The sequence below is a fragment of the Crocuta crocuta genome, unplaced genomic scaffold (assembly GCF_008692635.1).
Source record: "Crocuta crocuta isolate KB4526 unplaced genomic scaffold, BGI_CrCroc_1.0 scaffold335, whole genome shotgun sequence".
NCBI classification, from domain to species: Eukaryota; Metazoa; Chordata; class Mammalia; order Carnivora; family Hyaenidae; genus Crocuta; species Crocuta crocuta.
In genome coordinates, this window is record NW_027527440.1 from 163,085 (window position 1) to 175,955 (window position 12,871).

General features: G+C 42.1%; 2 protein-coding genes across 2 annotated transcripts; one reads left to right on the forward strand and one right to left on the reverse strand.

Annotated features, from left to right (window-relative positions):
- Positions 1 to 2,938: 2,938 nt before the first annotated feature.
- Positions 2,939 to 9,172, forward strand: OR4D5 (olfactory receptor family 4 subfamily D member 5). Its single transcript, XM_077760521.1, has 2 exons — positions 2,939 to 2,989; positions 8,198 to 9,172. The coding sequence occupies exon 2, from the start codon at positions 8,228 to 8,230 to the stop codon at positions 9,170 to 9,172; it is 945 nt and encodes a 314-aa protein (XP_077616647.1). The 5' UTR covers positions 2,939 to 2,989; positions 8,198 to 8,227.
- Positions 9,173 to 11,908: 2,736 nt separating this feature from the next.
- On the reverse strand, positions 11,909 to 12,871 carry OR6T1 (olfactory receptor family 6 subfamily T member 1). The gene has a single exon (XM_077760510.1). The coding sequence runs from the start codon at positions 12,869 to 12,871 to the stop codon at positions 11,909 to 11,911; it is 963 nt and encodes a 320-aa protein (XP_077616636.1).

Here is a 12,871-nt window from a genome sequence, read left to right on the forward strand (position 1 = left end):
GAAGTGGGCCCTGTGTTGACCCCAGGGAGCCTGATATGTGGGGCTTGAACTCATGAACTGGGAGATCATGACCTGAGCTGAAGTCGGTTCAACCAGATGCCCCTCTCCTAAGTGATTTTTTAAAATATCTGCATACATTTAAAAATATTCATATACATTAAGGTTCATTTTTTTGTAATGTGAAGGTTTATGGGTTTTAACAAATGCAGAGTGTCTTGTTCCCACCCATGTAGTATCAGTGATTTCTCACTGCCCTAAATACCCACCGTGTGCTTACCTGCTCAACATTCTTTTTCCATAAACATGATAACTACTGAGCATTTTATCATCTCTATTTACATTTTTACCTTTTCCAGAATATCATATAATTGGAATCATATACTCTGGCTTTTTCAGATTAGCTTTTTTCACTTAATAATATGTACTTACGATTCATTCATGGGTTTTTGTTTTTATTTATTTTATTTTATTTTGTGGTTTGACAGCTCATTTAGTTTTATCACTGAATAATAATCCATCATACAGATGTACCCCAGTGTGTTTATCTATTCATCTATTGAAGGACATCTCATTTGCTTCCAGATTTTGGTGATGATGAATACATCTGCCATAGACATTTATGTGAAGGTTTTTGTGTGGACATAACTTTTCTAATCAGTTGGATAAATACGTAAGAGTGTGACCCTTGAGTTGAAAGGCAAGACAATGTTTGGCTTGGGGAGAAAATGCCAAACCGTCTTCCAAAGTAACTGTGTCCTTTTGTATCCCACCAGCAACGAATGAGAGTGCCTATTGCTGTACTTCATAACCAGAAATTGACGTTGTTAGCTTTAAAAAAATTGCAGTCATTTTAATAGGTGTGTAAGTGTATTTTTTTGGTTGTTGTCTTAGTTTGTACTTTCCTAATGACAAATGATGTTTAGCATCTTTTAATATGCTTATCTGCCATCTGTATATCTTCTTTGGTGAGCTATCTGTTCAGATCTTTTACTAATGTACTGGGATTATTTGCTTTCTTGCTGTTGAGAGGGGAGGTCTTTGTGTATTTTAGGTTCGAATCTTTTTCCAGATATATGTTTTGCAAATATTTTATCCCAGCTGGACTTTGCTGATTTTCTTCATAGTTTCTTCTGCAGAACAGAAGCCTTTAATTTTTTAAAAGTTTCTATTAAAATTTTTTTTGTGTTTATTTATTTATTTATTTTGAGAAAGAGAGACAGAACATGAGCAGGGGAGGGTCGGAGAGAGAGGGAGAGAGAGAATCCCAAGCAGGCTCCATCCTGCCAGTGCAGAGACTGATGCAGGGCTCCATCTCACAAAACTTGAGATCATGACCTGAGCTGAAATCGAGTCAGATGCTTAACCAGCCGAGCCACCCAAGCGCCCCAGAAGTCTTCAGTTTTAATAAAGGACAGTTTGTAGTTTTTTTTCTTTTCTGGATTATGCTTTTGCTGTTGCATATGAAAGCTGATCACCAAACCCCAAATTATATAAATTTTCTCCTATTTTTTTGTAGAAATATTATAGCTTTAATTTTACACTTAGGTCGTGTTCCAGCACATTTGTGGAAGAGTCGATTTTTTCACTATTGAATTTCCTTTGCTTTTTTGGCAAATATCAGTTGTTTATATTTGTGTGTGTGTGTGTGTGTGTGTGTGTGTGTGTGTGTGTGTGTTTTCTGGACAGTCTATTATATTCTATTGGTCTATGTTTCTATTTTTCTCTATTTAATATCATGCTGCTTTAATTATGCTAACTTTATAGTAAGTATTGAGATCACTTGGTGTGAACCACTCAACATTGTTTTTCTTCACTATTGTGTTGCTGTTTGCTTTTTGCTTTTCATGCAAGTTTTAGAATCAGCTTATTGATATCTACAAAATAGCTTGCTGGATGTTGATTGAGATTTTGTTACATTTATAGGTCAGAGTGATGTGGGGCTGCTGAGTGAACAGTCAATAAAGAATGTTCCTGAGACCTTTTCAGTGCAAAAAGATGTTTTGATTAAACTACAGGGACAGGACCCCTGGGCAGAAAGAGCTACATTGTGATTGATTATATGCTTTTAAGTTGGGGGGTGGTAGAGATAAAGAAAGTCTCTAAAGAGATTTTCCCATGTTAAAGAAGACTTACATGATTCTGGAGGTCAGGCTCTTGGTGAACTAAATTGGCTTCTTGCCTCTAGAAAATCATTAAGACAGCTAGTGAGTGCCTTGAGAAATATCCACACTCGGCCTCAGGTATTTATGAATGGGCAGCCAGTTGTAAGGAAATTTAATTTTATCTACATTTCCTTTGCCTTTGTTCTCCTAATCAATAGTATTCTCATTTCCTCCTTTCTGAGTGGACTGAATTTTGTACCCCCTACTCATATGTTAAAGTTCTGTGTCTCAGAATGGGGCTGTGTTTTAAGACAGCTCCTTAACAGAGGTAATCAAGCTAAAATGAGGTCATTAGAATTGGTGTTAATGCAATGTGACTGGTGTCCGTACAAAAAGGAAAATTTGAAGACCCTCACGGGGAGAATGGCATGTGAAGATGAAGGCACAGATGTAGGTGATGCTTCTACTAGCAAAGGAATGCCAAACATTGCCAGCTAACCACCAGAGGTGAGGTGAGAAGCAAGAAACAGATTCACTTGACACTCCCAGAAGCACGAATCCTGACAATCATTTGATCTTGAAACTTTACCCTCCAGAACTGAGACAATATATGTTTGTGGCTAGATCACTTGCTTTATTATGGCAGCCCTAGCAAACGAATGCACTCCTGTCCCTATGGCATTGCTGTCATTCCTTTCACTTACTCATAACCCATATGTTAATTCCATAACCCAATGTATTGTTATTTTTCTTTTAAGAATAAGAAAAAATTTTTAAATCATTTTATCTTCATTCTTTCTCAGACTCTCTACCTTTTTTTATGTCTGTGAGGAAGAAGCCCTCGGACCCAGACAAAGGAGGGACGCAGAGACTGGAAGCACACTGAAGTGAGGCTTTAATTAAGGTTCTTGCACAAGCAGGTATCTGATGGACAGGCACTCATACGGTGGTCACAGTAGACAATCTATCTCCTAGCGTGCAAGTCCCTTCCCTGATTCCTCATTGGGTGAATGCTTCGGAGGTTACAGCCTTACCAGGAAGTCGCCTATGGCCATGTAAGGCAAAAATTATTCTGATGGGAACAAATGTACATTTCCGAAAGGGACGCAGAAGCTTTCAGTCCCTCCTTTGTTCTTTGACGCATGCTCATTGCAAAGTCTGTGAAAATAAGCCCAAGAAAGAGAGGGGAACAAGGACCAGGAAATGACGTGTCTAAGGGCTTGGGACTCCTTTATGGGGAGGGGTTTCATATATATTTCCAATTGGCTGTAAACCTACTGTTAACTAGGCAGCACAGTTTTTATTTAGTATTTCTTTTAAAAAAAATTTTTTTTAAATGTTTATTTATTTTTGAGAGAGAGTGCTTGCAAACATGCACATGCAGAGGAGGGGCAGAGGAGGGGCAGAGACAGGAGACAAAGGTTCCAAAAGGGCTCCACACTGACAGCAGAGAGAGAGCCCGATGTAGGGGTTGAACAGCAAGATCATGACCTGAGCTGAAGTCCCAAGCTTAATGGACTGAACCAGCCACGTGCCCTTGGTAGTTCTGACAATGAATCATCTCCCTTACTTCTCACAATGTAATCCAAGTTTCTGATCTATATCATTTCCTTTCTTTCTAAATAACTTCTTTTTAACATTTCTTGCAGGGCCAAGTCTCCTAGTGATGAATTCTTTCAGATATTATTTGCCTGAGAAAGTCCTTATTTCTCTCTAATGCTTAAAGAATAATTTTGCTGGAATTAGATTTCTAGGCTGGTGTTCTTTTTTGGTTTTTAAGTTTATTTATTTGTTTGAGAGAGACAGACACACTGTGAGCGGGGGTGGGGCAGAGAGAGAATCCCAAGTGGACTCTGTGCTGACAGCACAGAGCCAGAGGCGGGGCTTGAAGTCAGGAACTATGAGATCATGACCTGAGCCAAAACCAAGAGTGGGACGCTTAACCGACTGAGTTACCCAGGCGCCCCGAGGCTGGTGTTCTTTTTCTCTCTTTCAACACTTTAAATGCATCAGTCCACTTATTTCCTGTTTTCTTGGTTCCTGACAAGACTTGCTCTGTAACTCTTATTTTTGTTCCTCTATTGTTGACAATTTTTTTCCCTCTAGCTTCTTTCAAGATTTTTCTCCTTGTCTTTGGTTTTCTGTTGTTGAATATGATATACCTAGGTGTATATTATATATATTGATTTATTTTTGGTATTGTTTGGTGTGCTTTGGCCTCCCTGGATCTGTGGTTTCCTATATATCATTATTTTCAGAACATTCTCAGCCATTATTATTTCAGGTAGTTCTTTTACTTCATTCTGTTGTTCCTTCAGGTCTTCTGATTACGTTATGCCGCACCTTTTAAAACTATCCCGGGGCACCTGGGTGGCTCAGTGGGTTCAGCTTAAGACTCTTGGTCTTGGTTCAGGCCATGATCTCATGAGTTTGTGAGTTCAAACCCCATGTGGGGCTCTGCACTCACAGAGCAGAGCCTGCTTGGAATATCCTCTCTCCCTCTCTCTCTGCCCTCCTTCACTCCCGCTGTCTCTGTCACTTTCAAAATAAATAAATAAATAAATATTTTTTTTAAATCCCAAAGTTCTTAGATGCTCTATTCTGTCTTTCTTTTCCATTTTTAGCCTTTGCATTTCAGTTTGGGAATTTAAGCTTACTTATTCTTTCCTTGGCTGTGTCCAGCCTACCGATGAGCCCATCAAAGGGATTCTTCATTTCTGTTACAGTGTTTCAGACTTCTAGTATTTCATTTTTATACTTTTATAAAATTTCCTTCACTCTTCCTACATTACCAATATGCTCTTGTGAGTTGCTCACTTTCTCTGTGGGAGCCCTTAACATAGTAATCAAACCTCTCTCAACTTCCTTGCTTGATGATTATAATATCTGTGTGTTATAAGAGTCTAATTCCCTTGCTTACTTTGTCTCTTCAGTCTGTGTTTTTGCTTGCCGTTTAGCATGACTTGTGATGTTTTTGTTAAAAGCCAAACGTGAAATAGTAGGAACTGTCAGGTCATAGGGACTGAGGTAAAGAAACTTTAGTGTGAGAATTTATGTGAACACGGCCAGTCGTGGCTGTAGTTGGAGAAGGCAGAGGGTTCAAGTTGACTCTGCCATCTCTTGTGTTGCCTTTAGGCATCCTTAAGTACTTGTTTTTAGAGGGAGTCTGTGTGTTGTGGCTGTTTCAGCTGTCACCCACTGTTATCACACTGCAGCCCCGCTGGTGTGGAGATAAGGTCCATGAAGGCGGAAAGCCTTCTAAAACCTTGCAATTCAACTTAAGTCTCTGGTCAGCCTGCTTCCCTACACTCACACCCTTGGGCGATACAACAAAGCTATAGGGAGGGCACTGAGGAGAGAGAAATGCCCTTCTCCCAGGAGGGGTATGGTTCTAGCAAAGCTTTTCATCCTAGACAATAGGTATTTGTTTATGGGGGGTTATCTGGACCAGTTTCACTCTTGTTACTTGGCCTCACACTCTTCCAATGCAAGGAGAGCATCTTTCTTCATTCTTCNCACTGTTATCACACTGCAGCCCCGCTGGTGTGGAGATAAGGTCCATGAAGGCGGAAAGCCTTCTAAAACCTTGCAATTCAACTTAAGTCTCTGGTCAGCCTGCGTCCCTACACTCACACCCTTGGGCGATACAACAAAGCTATAGGGCACTGAGGAGAGAGAAATGCCCTTCTCCCAGGAGGGGTATGGTTCTAGCAAAGCTTTTCATCCTAGACAATAGGTATTTGTTTATGGGGGGTTATCTGGACCAGTTTCACTCTTGTTACTTGGCCTCACACTCTTCCAATGCAAGGAGAGCATCTTTCTTCATTCTTCTCTGTGGAGATCGAACCCTGGAAGGTGTAGGGTTTCCCGAAGACTGTAGTTCCTGGGAGTTTCCCCGTTGTCATGCTGGTCCACACTCAGCCCCCAGCAGTTTGTCAAAATTGCTATTTAAGTGCTTCAATCTGGAGATGACTCCAGTGGTTCTGCGCCAAGTAAGCAGATCTCCACCATGACTCCCTCTTGCTTTCTTTGTCGCTCCAGGTTTTGAGGTAGCATTTTGCACTGTGACCTCCATTCTATGATGCTCCAAGAAAGTCATTGCCTTTCATTTTGTTTAGCTTTTTCTTGTTTCAAGGATGAAAGTCTTGACTTCCAAGTTCTTCACACGGGACATTGGAAAGCCCAATGTTGTGTATTTGAAACATTTCCTTAAAATGATGATGAAATAGGAACACCTGGGTGGTTCAGTAGGTTAAGCATCCAACTCTTGATCCCACGAACTGTGTCCACATTGGCTCTGAGCTGACAGTGCAGAGGCTGCTTGGGATTGTCTATCCCTCTTTCTCTCTCTCTCTCTCTGCTCCTTCCCTGCTCACTTTTTCTCTGTCTCTCAAAATAAATAAATAAAGTTTAAAGAATTTAAAATTAAGATGAAATAAATAGAGATTAATAAAGAAACTCAGGGAAGAATGGGATGAGCATGGCAAGTTCAAGGAACTTCAGGTAGCTCTGAATGTTATATCATAGTGTACGTGTGAGGAGGCTATGTATAAAATGATGCAGCTGGAGGGGTGGACAGGTGTCAGAAGGTGAAGGTCCTATGCAAAATGTGTCATGTGTCTTATTTTTTAAAATTCCTCAATGTTTAATGTAGTGCTTAGTAAATAGAAGATGCTCAATACATGCTTATCAGATAAAGAACAATGGAAGGAAAATCTAATCAAAAAGTCATAATTAAAATTAAGTGTGGAATGACACTTCACATTTCCATTAAGGAGTATGAAGACATTAACTCTAGAAGTCTTACAAATAGCCAGCTTTTAAAAATACTTAAATAGGGGCACCTGGGTGGTTCTGTCAGTTAAGTGCCCGACTTTGGCTCAGGTCATGATCTCATGGTTTGTGGGTTTGAGCCCCACGTCAGGCTCTGTGCTGACAGCTCAGAGCCTGGAGCCTGTTTCAGATTCTGTGTCTCCCTCTCTTTGACCTTCCCCTGCTCACGCTCTCTCTCTCTCTCTCTCTCAGAAATAAATTATTTATTTATTTAAAATAAATTTTAAAAAATAAAAAATAAAATCACTTAAATATATAAAACACCCCTTTTATTTTTAAGGTTTTCAAATGTTGAGGCAGCTTTGCATTTAGATAGTGATTTTTTTACCTTCAGATAATATTTATGACCCTTCTCTTGCTGCTTCTCATATGAATAAGAAATTATTCTGGGCATCTGGGTGGTTCAGTGGGTTAAGCGTCCAACTTTGGAGCAGGTCATGATCTCACAGTTTGTGGGTTTGAGCCCTGTGTTGGGCTCTGTGCTGATTCTGTTTCAGATTCTGTATCTCCCTCTCTCTCTCTGACCCTCCCCTGCTCATGCTGTCTGTCTCTCTCTCTTAGAAATAAAACATTAAAAAATTAAACAAGAAAGAAATTATTCTTTGAATAATTTCCCTGAAATAAACATTGACACACTTTTCAGGGGCAGTTCAGTAGTCTAGTTGCCCTTCCCTGTGTTTCTCCAAGGACTATAGTTTCTCTGGGTTCCCCACAGCTACTGGACAGGAAGCTCCTTCTTCCACATGTTTTCTTGTCTAACTTTAGGAAGACAGTAGTTCATGGCCTCTATATATCTAAATATTTGGCCTGTGGGAATTTTTCAGGTTTTCTAAATAAAGTCTACCTATAGTTACAGATAATAGACTGCAGGAGCCCTTACAGGCATTTTGGAGAACTTACATCATGGGTGAGGGAAGTGAGACAGAATTTTGGAAGATTGTTCCTGTTTAGACCACTAGTTACTGGGAGAAGTGAGATATACTCCCAGGTTGCAGTTTTTATCTGTGTATCACTTCTCAAGTTTTGAGGGCTGATTATTTTTGATTTGTATGAACTATAAATAGTAGCTGTGTTACCCTGAGTTTTATGCTCCTGTGTTTGATCATACCAATATCTGATGTTCCAATGTTTGGTTTCCTATAGAAGTATTTACAGTAGTCATCTTATAGTGAGACAGAAGGGGATTCTTCAGAGAGGGCAGAAGAAAATACTTCTGAGAAGCTGGTGGACCCCATGATGAATTCATGCATTTTCTTCAGCAGGTTCACTTACCAAGGAGTTCTACCAAGCAGATGAATCCAGCAAATCATTCCCAGGTGACAGGCTTTGTCCTCCTGGGGCTCTCTCAGGTATGGGGGCTTCGCTTCCTCTTCTTTATTGCCTTCTCTGTGGTGTATCTTCTGACTGTAACTGGAAATCTCCTTATCGTGGCCATAGTGACCTCTGACCCACGCCTCCACACGACCATGTACTTTCTCTTAGGCAACCTTTCTTTCCTAGACTTTTGCTACTCTTCCATCACGGCACCGAGGATGCTGGTTGACTTGCTCTCAGACAACCCCACCATTTCCTTCGGCAGCTGCCTGACTCAGCTCTTCTTCTTCCACTTCATTGGAGGCATCAAGATCTTCCTGTTGACCGTGATGGCATATGACCGCTACGTTGCCATCTCCCAGCCATTGCGTTACACGCTTATTATGAACCGGACAGTCTGTGGGCTCCTCATGGTAGCCTCCTGGGTGGGGGGCTTCATCCACTCTATCATACAGGTTGGGCTGACTATCCAGCTGCCATTCTGTGGGCCTGACAGGCTGGACAACTTTTACTGTGATGTGCCTCAGCTGATCAAATTGGCCTGCACAGATACCTTTGTCTTAGAGCTTCTGATGGTGTCTAACAATGGCCTGGTGACCTTGATGTGTTTTTTGATGCTCCTGGGATCCTACACGGCACTGCTGGTCATGCTTCGAGGCCACTCATGGGAGGGCCGGAGCAAAGCCCTATCCACTTGTGCCTCTCATATAGCTGTCGTGACCTTAATTTTTGTGCCTTGTGTCTACATCTATGCGAGGCCATTTCGGACGTTCCCTATGGATAAAGTGGTCTCTGTTCTGTACACAATGGTCACTCCTATGCTGAATCCTGCCATCTATACCCTAAGAAACAAGGAAGTAATCATGGCCATGAAGAAGCTGTGGAGGAGGCAGAAAGACCTTCTGGGTCCCATGGAGCACTGACCCCCAGATTAGCAGAGGCAGAGACCTGAGAGTCTGAGAGCTGTTTCATTGTGGCAGTCTGCCTGAGAAGACCTACAAAGTAGCTAAAACTACTTGTCTACTCTATTACTTACTTGAACTGCTACTTGCTTCTGCGTTGTTCTCAACTTCAGTCAAGTTCTGGTGACCTGAACTTTTAACACAGCTAGAAATGCAATGAGTATCCTAGAACTTCTCCCAAGTGCCTCCTAGAGAAAAGGTCTCAGCTGCTATGTATACATGATGGTCTATGTAGACAAGTGCTCAGATGGCACTTGCTCATATGATGATGTTGGCCCTGCTGAGAAAGTTCCAGCTGAAGTATGTACAGAGGTCATCCATCTAGTGTTTCTTTTCTGCCATTTCTTCTTGGACACAAAATATATCTGAGGAGCTCAAAACAATTCTTGTTTTGAAAGTTTTACTTATTTATTTTGAGAGAGAGAGACACAGAGAGAACACATGAGAAGGGGAGGGGCCAGAAGAGAGGGAGAGAGAGAATCCACTGCCAATTGTAAAGTCATAACTAGCACATCTGTCCCCAAGGCCATGCAATAGCTTCCTACTTGATCCTCTAAAATCCACTTTGTTTCCCTCTAACTCATTGTCCCCACAACCATCAACTGATTTTTTTAAATATAATTTAATCACTTTCTTGCTTAAAGCCCTTCAAAGTCTTTACATTGCGTTATGAAGGAAGAAAGATCCCCATAAACCTGATAGACAAGGTCCTATCTGAACAGACGTCAGCCCACCTCTCCTTTTCCAGTCCTCAAGTGCACTTGTTTCTCTTATTCCCTCATCTGACTCTGGGTCCTTGCAAATACTACTCATTCTCTGGAATGCTCCTCCCTTCTTTTCTTCCTGGATAATTGCTGCTCAGTCTGAGGCCTCAGTATAAAGCTCATTTCCTTAGAGGTATGTTCCCTGGTCTTTAATCCAGATTAATTTTCTTTACTAGTCCCTCTAACATAACTCAGCTCTTTTCTCAAATGTATTTGTCACAAATTGCAACTACATACTAATGTGTGTATTTAGGTTTTCTTGTTTGTCTGTATGTTTTTGCCAGCCATCCCAACTACAGTATAAATTCTATAAAAGTGAGAGTTTTGTCTCTCTTGTTTACTACTACATACTCAAGGTCTAGTGTCGCAGACTTTGAGTCTGGAGTTCTCTCTTGTCCAGCAAGAAAGTGAATGAAGAATTGAATATAAGAGAGGCTAATGTCTGGGAGGAGACAAGAGCCCTGAGTAAGGGTCCTTGCTCCATATTTATTAGGATCAGAAGGCTTAGGAACATGATACAATGCAGAAACAGACAATAAAACAGTGACCATTAACTCATGTGTGTGAGAGAAAGGGGGTTTCGAAGGTATGCGGTGTTAGGGGTTAAGGTAAATACAAATAAAAGTCCTGGCGCCAAGCAGATGGCTGTTTACTGCAGGCACCAGGCACCGTGTCTGTTTATCTTAACCTTCCTAGGGGCTAAGACAGAGAGAGCATGCTACCTCAGGGTTAACAAGGCATTTTTCTCACTAATTAGCTCTGAGAGCTTTTGCCCTGCAGCAGCTTTCCACTCTATGCTTTGTTTTACCAGACGGTAAATCCTGGGCATTTTTGCCCTACTCTGGTGGCTTTCTACCTCTACCTGTTCTCGGACGCTTTCGTCCTGTGGAAGCTGCTTTCTGGTCTATGCTTTGTTCTAAGCTGTGTGCTTTCGCCCTGTGGTGGCTTTCTGCCCTAAGCCTTGGTAACCCATTGGTGCAAGCCCAGGGAATTCTTAAACTTATTCCCCACAGTCTAGCTCCACAGCCTAGATTCAAGAGCAGCAACAGGGTGGCCTTGGGTGCAGCACTGAGGAGACATTTACTCCCAAGTTTGTGCACAGCCTGACCCTGCACTTGCACAACCACTTGAGTATGTGTCTCTTTTAAATTTGTGCCCCAGATATCTCCCTTAGTCCTAGACATCACCCTAGTCCAATCCCTGCTTAGCTCAGTGCCTTAAACATACTGGGTGTTTAATAATATTTCTTAAATAGGGGTTGAATGATTGTCTTTATGTTTAGAGTCTGTCAGATAAAAGTTGCCTTGGGAATTGGTGAGATCTAAATATTTCATTGGTCACAGTGTTTTCCATTTGGGAGATTCCTATAGGAGCTGTTAGTCACATAAAGAGCAATAGCAAGAGAAGATCAAAGAGTCAGTTATTACTGAAGACAAAATGTAATTTCCCAATGTTTGGGTTCTGGTTAATCTTGTTTGTAATACTCAGTCTAGATGGAAGTCATCAGAAGTCTTCTTCTTCCTCTCCTCTAAGCCCCAGATCTGAATCTCCATATTTTTAGCATCCTCTGATTGGCTTTGCATTACAGGATCCCGACGAAATAAGAAGTACGCTTGAGCATACACATAAGGAAGAAGAGGAGCGGCCGCCCTGTCTGAAGTCCACATGCTTACCTGTCCTAAGGGAAACGTGAATTCTAACCAGAATTCTGAAATTTGGCCAATTGGATCAGCCTTCTCTATGGGGAGGGGAGGGCATCAGGAAGAGAGGAGGGAGGAAAATGAAGGCTTACTCCCTATTTCATGTTGTGTAATTATGGGGACTATATTTTAACTGTCTGAGAAAAGTGCATGGTGTTGTTTGGGTGATTTGAACTTCAAATACATTTTTAAAAACAGCCTACATTTTTAATCTCTTAATCTAATATTTCCTTTTACTTGTGACCTTCATAGTTTCTTGCAGCCATGATTCTGTGCCACGTCAGGGCATCTCTTAGGGCCTCCTTCACCTTATCATTGCGGAGACTGAAGATGAACGGGTTCAGGAGGGGTGTAATGATACAGCTCAGGACGGAGGCCCCTTTGTTGAGCAGCGGGGACTGAGCCTCTGAAATACGGATGTAAAGGAAAATGGAGCTGCCATAGATGATGATGACCACAGTGAGGTGTGAGGCACAAGTGGAGAATGCTTTCTTTTGCTCCGTAGCTGTGGGGGCCCTGAAAACAGTGGCAAGAATGCAGGCATAGGAAACCGAGGTCAGTGCCAGTGAGCCCAGTAACACTGAGGTGGAGAGCACAAAAGCCACGGACTCCAGTAAGCGAGTGTCTCCACAAGAGAGCCTCAGCAAGGGCCAACTGTCACAGAAAAAGTGGTCAATACCATTGGGGCCACAGAAAGGTAGGTTGGCCATGAGGATGGTGGGGCATAGGACCCAGAGGAATCCAGCTAGCCAGGAGGTCAGAACCAATTGGGAACAGACACGACCATTCATCAGAGTCTCATAGTGGAGAGGTCGACAGATCGCCAAGTAACGATCCAGAGACATGACAGCTAAGAGGAAGAAGTCAGTGGTGCCCAGGAGGAAGTAGAGGTAAGACTGGATGATGCAGGAGGAAAATGAGATGGAGTGGTCCCCCGTGAGAATGACGGCAAGCATCTTGGGAACCACCACAGACACCAGCAACAGCTCCAGGAAGGACAGGTTCCTCAGGAAGAAGTACATCTGTGTGTGAAGGCGTCGACTCCTCCAGCTGAGCCCAATGATGAGCAGGTTGCCTGTGGCCGTGACAACGTAAGCCACCATCAACGCCAGGAACAGCAGGGACTGCAGGATGTGGCTTCTGGGGAAACCCAGAAGGACAAACCCTGTCACGTGAGTCCAGTTATCAGGGCTCAT

What these genes read in the sequence shown, in the direction of transcription:
- OR4D5 (XM_077760521.1), top strand. Translation starts at nt 8,228, where the DNA reads ATGAATCCAGCAAATCATTCCCAGGTGACAGGCTTTGTCCTCCTGGGG.
- OR6T1 (XM_077760510.1), bottom strand. Translation starts at nt 12,871, where the DNA reads ATGAGCCCTGATAACTGGACTCACGTGACAGGGTTTGTCCTTCTGGGT.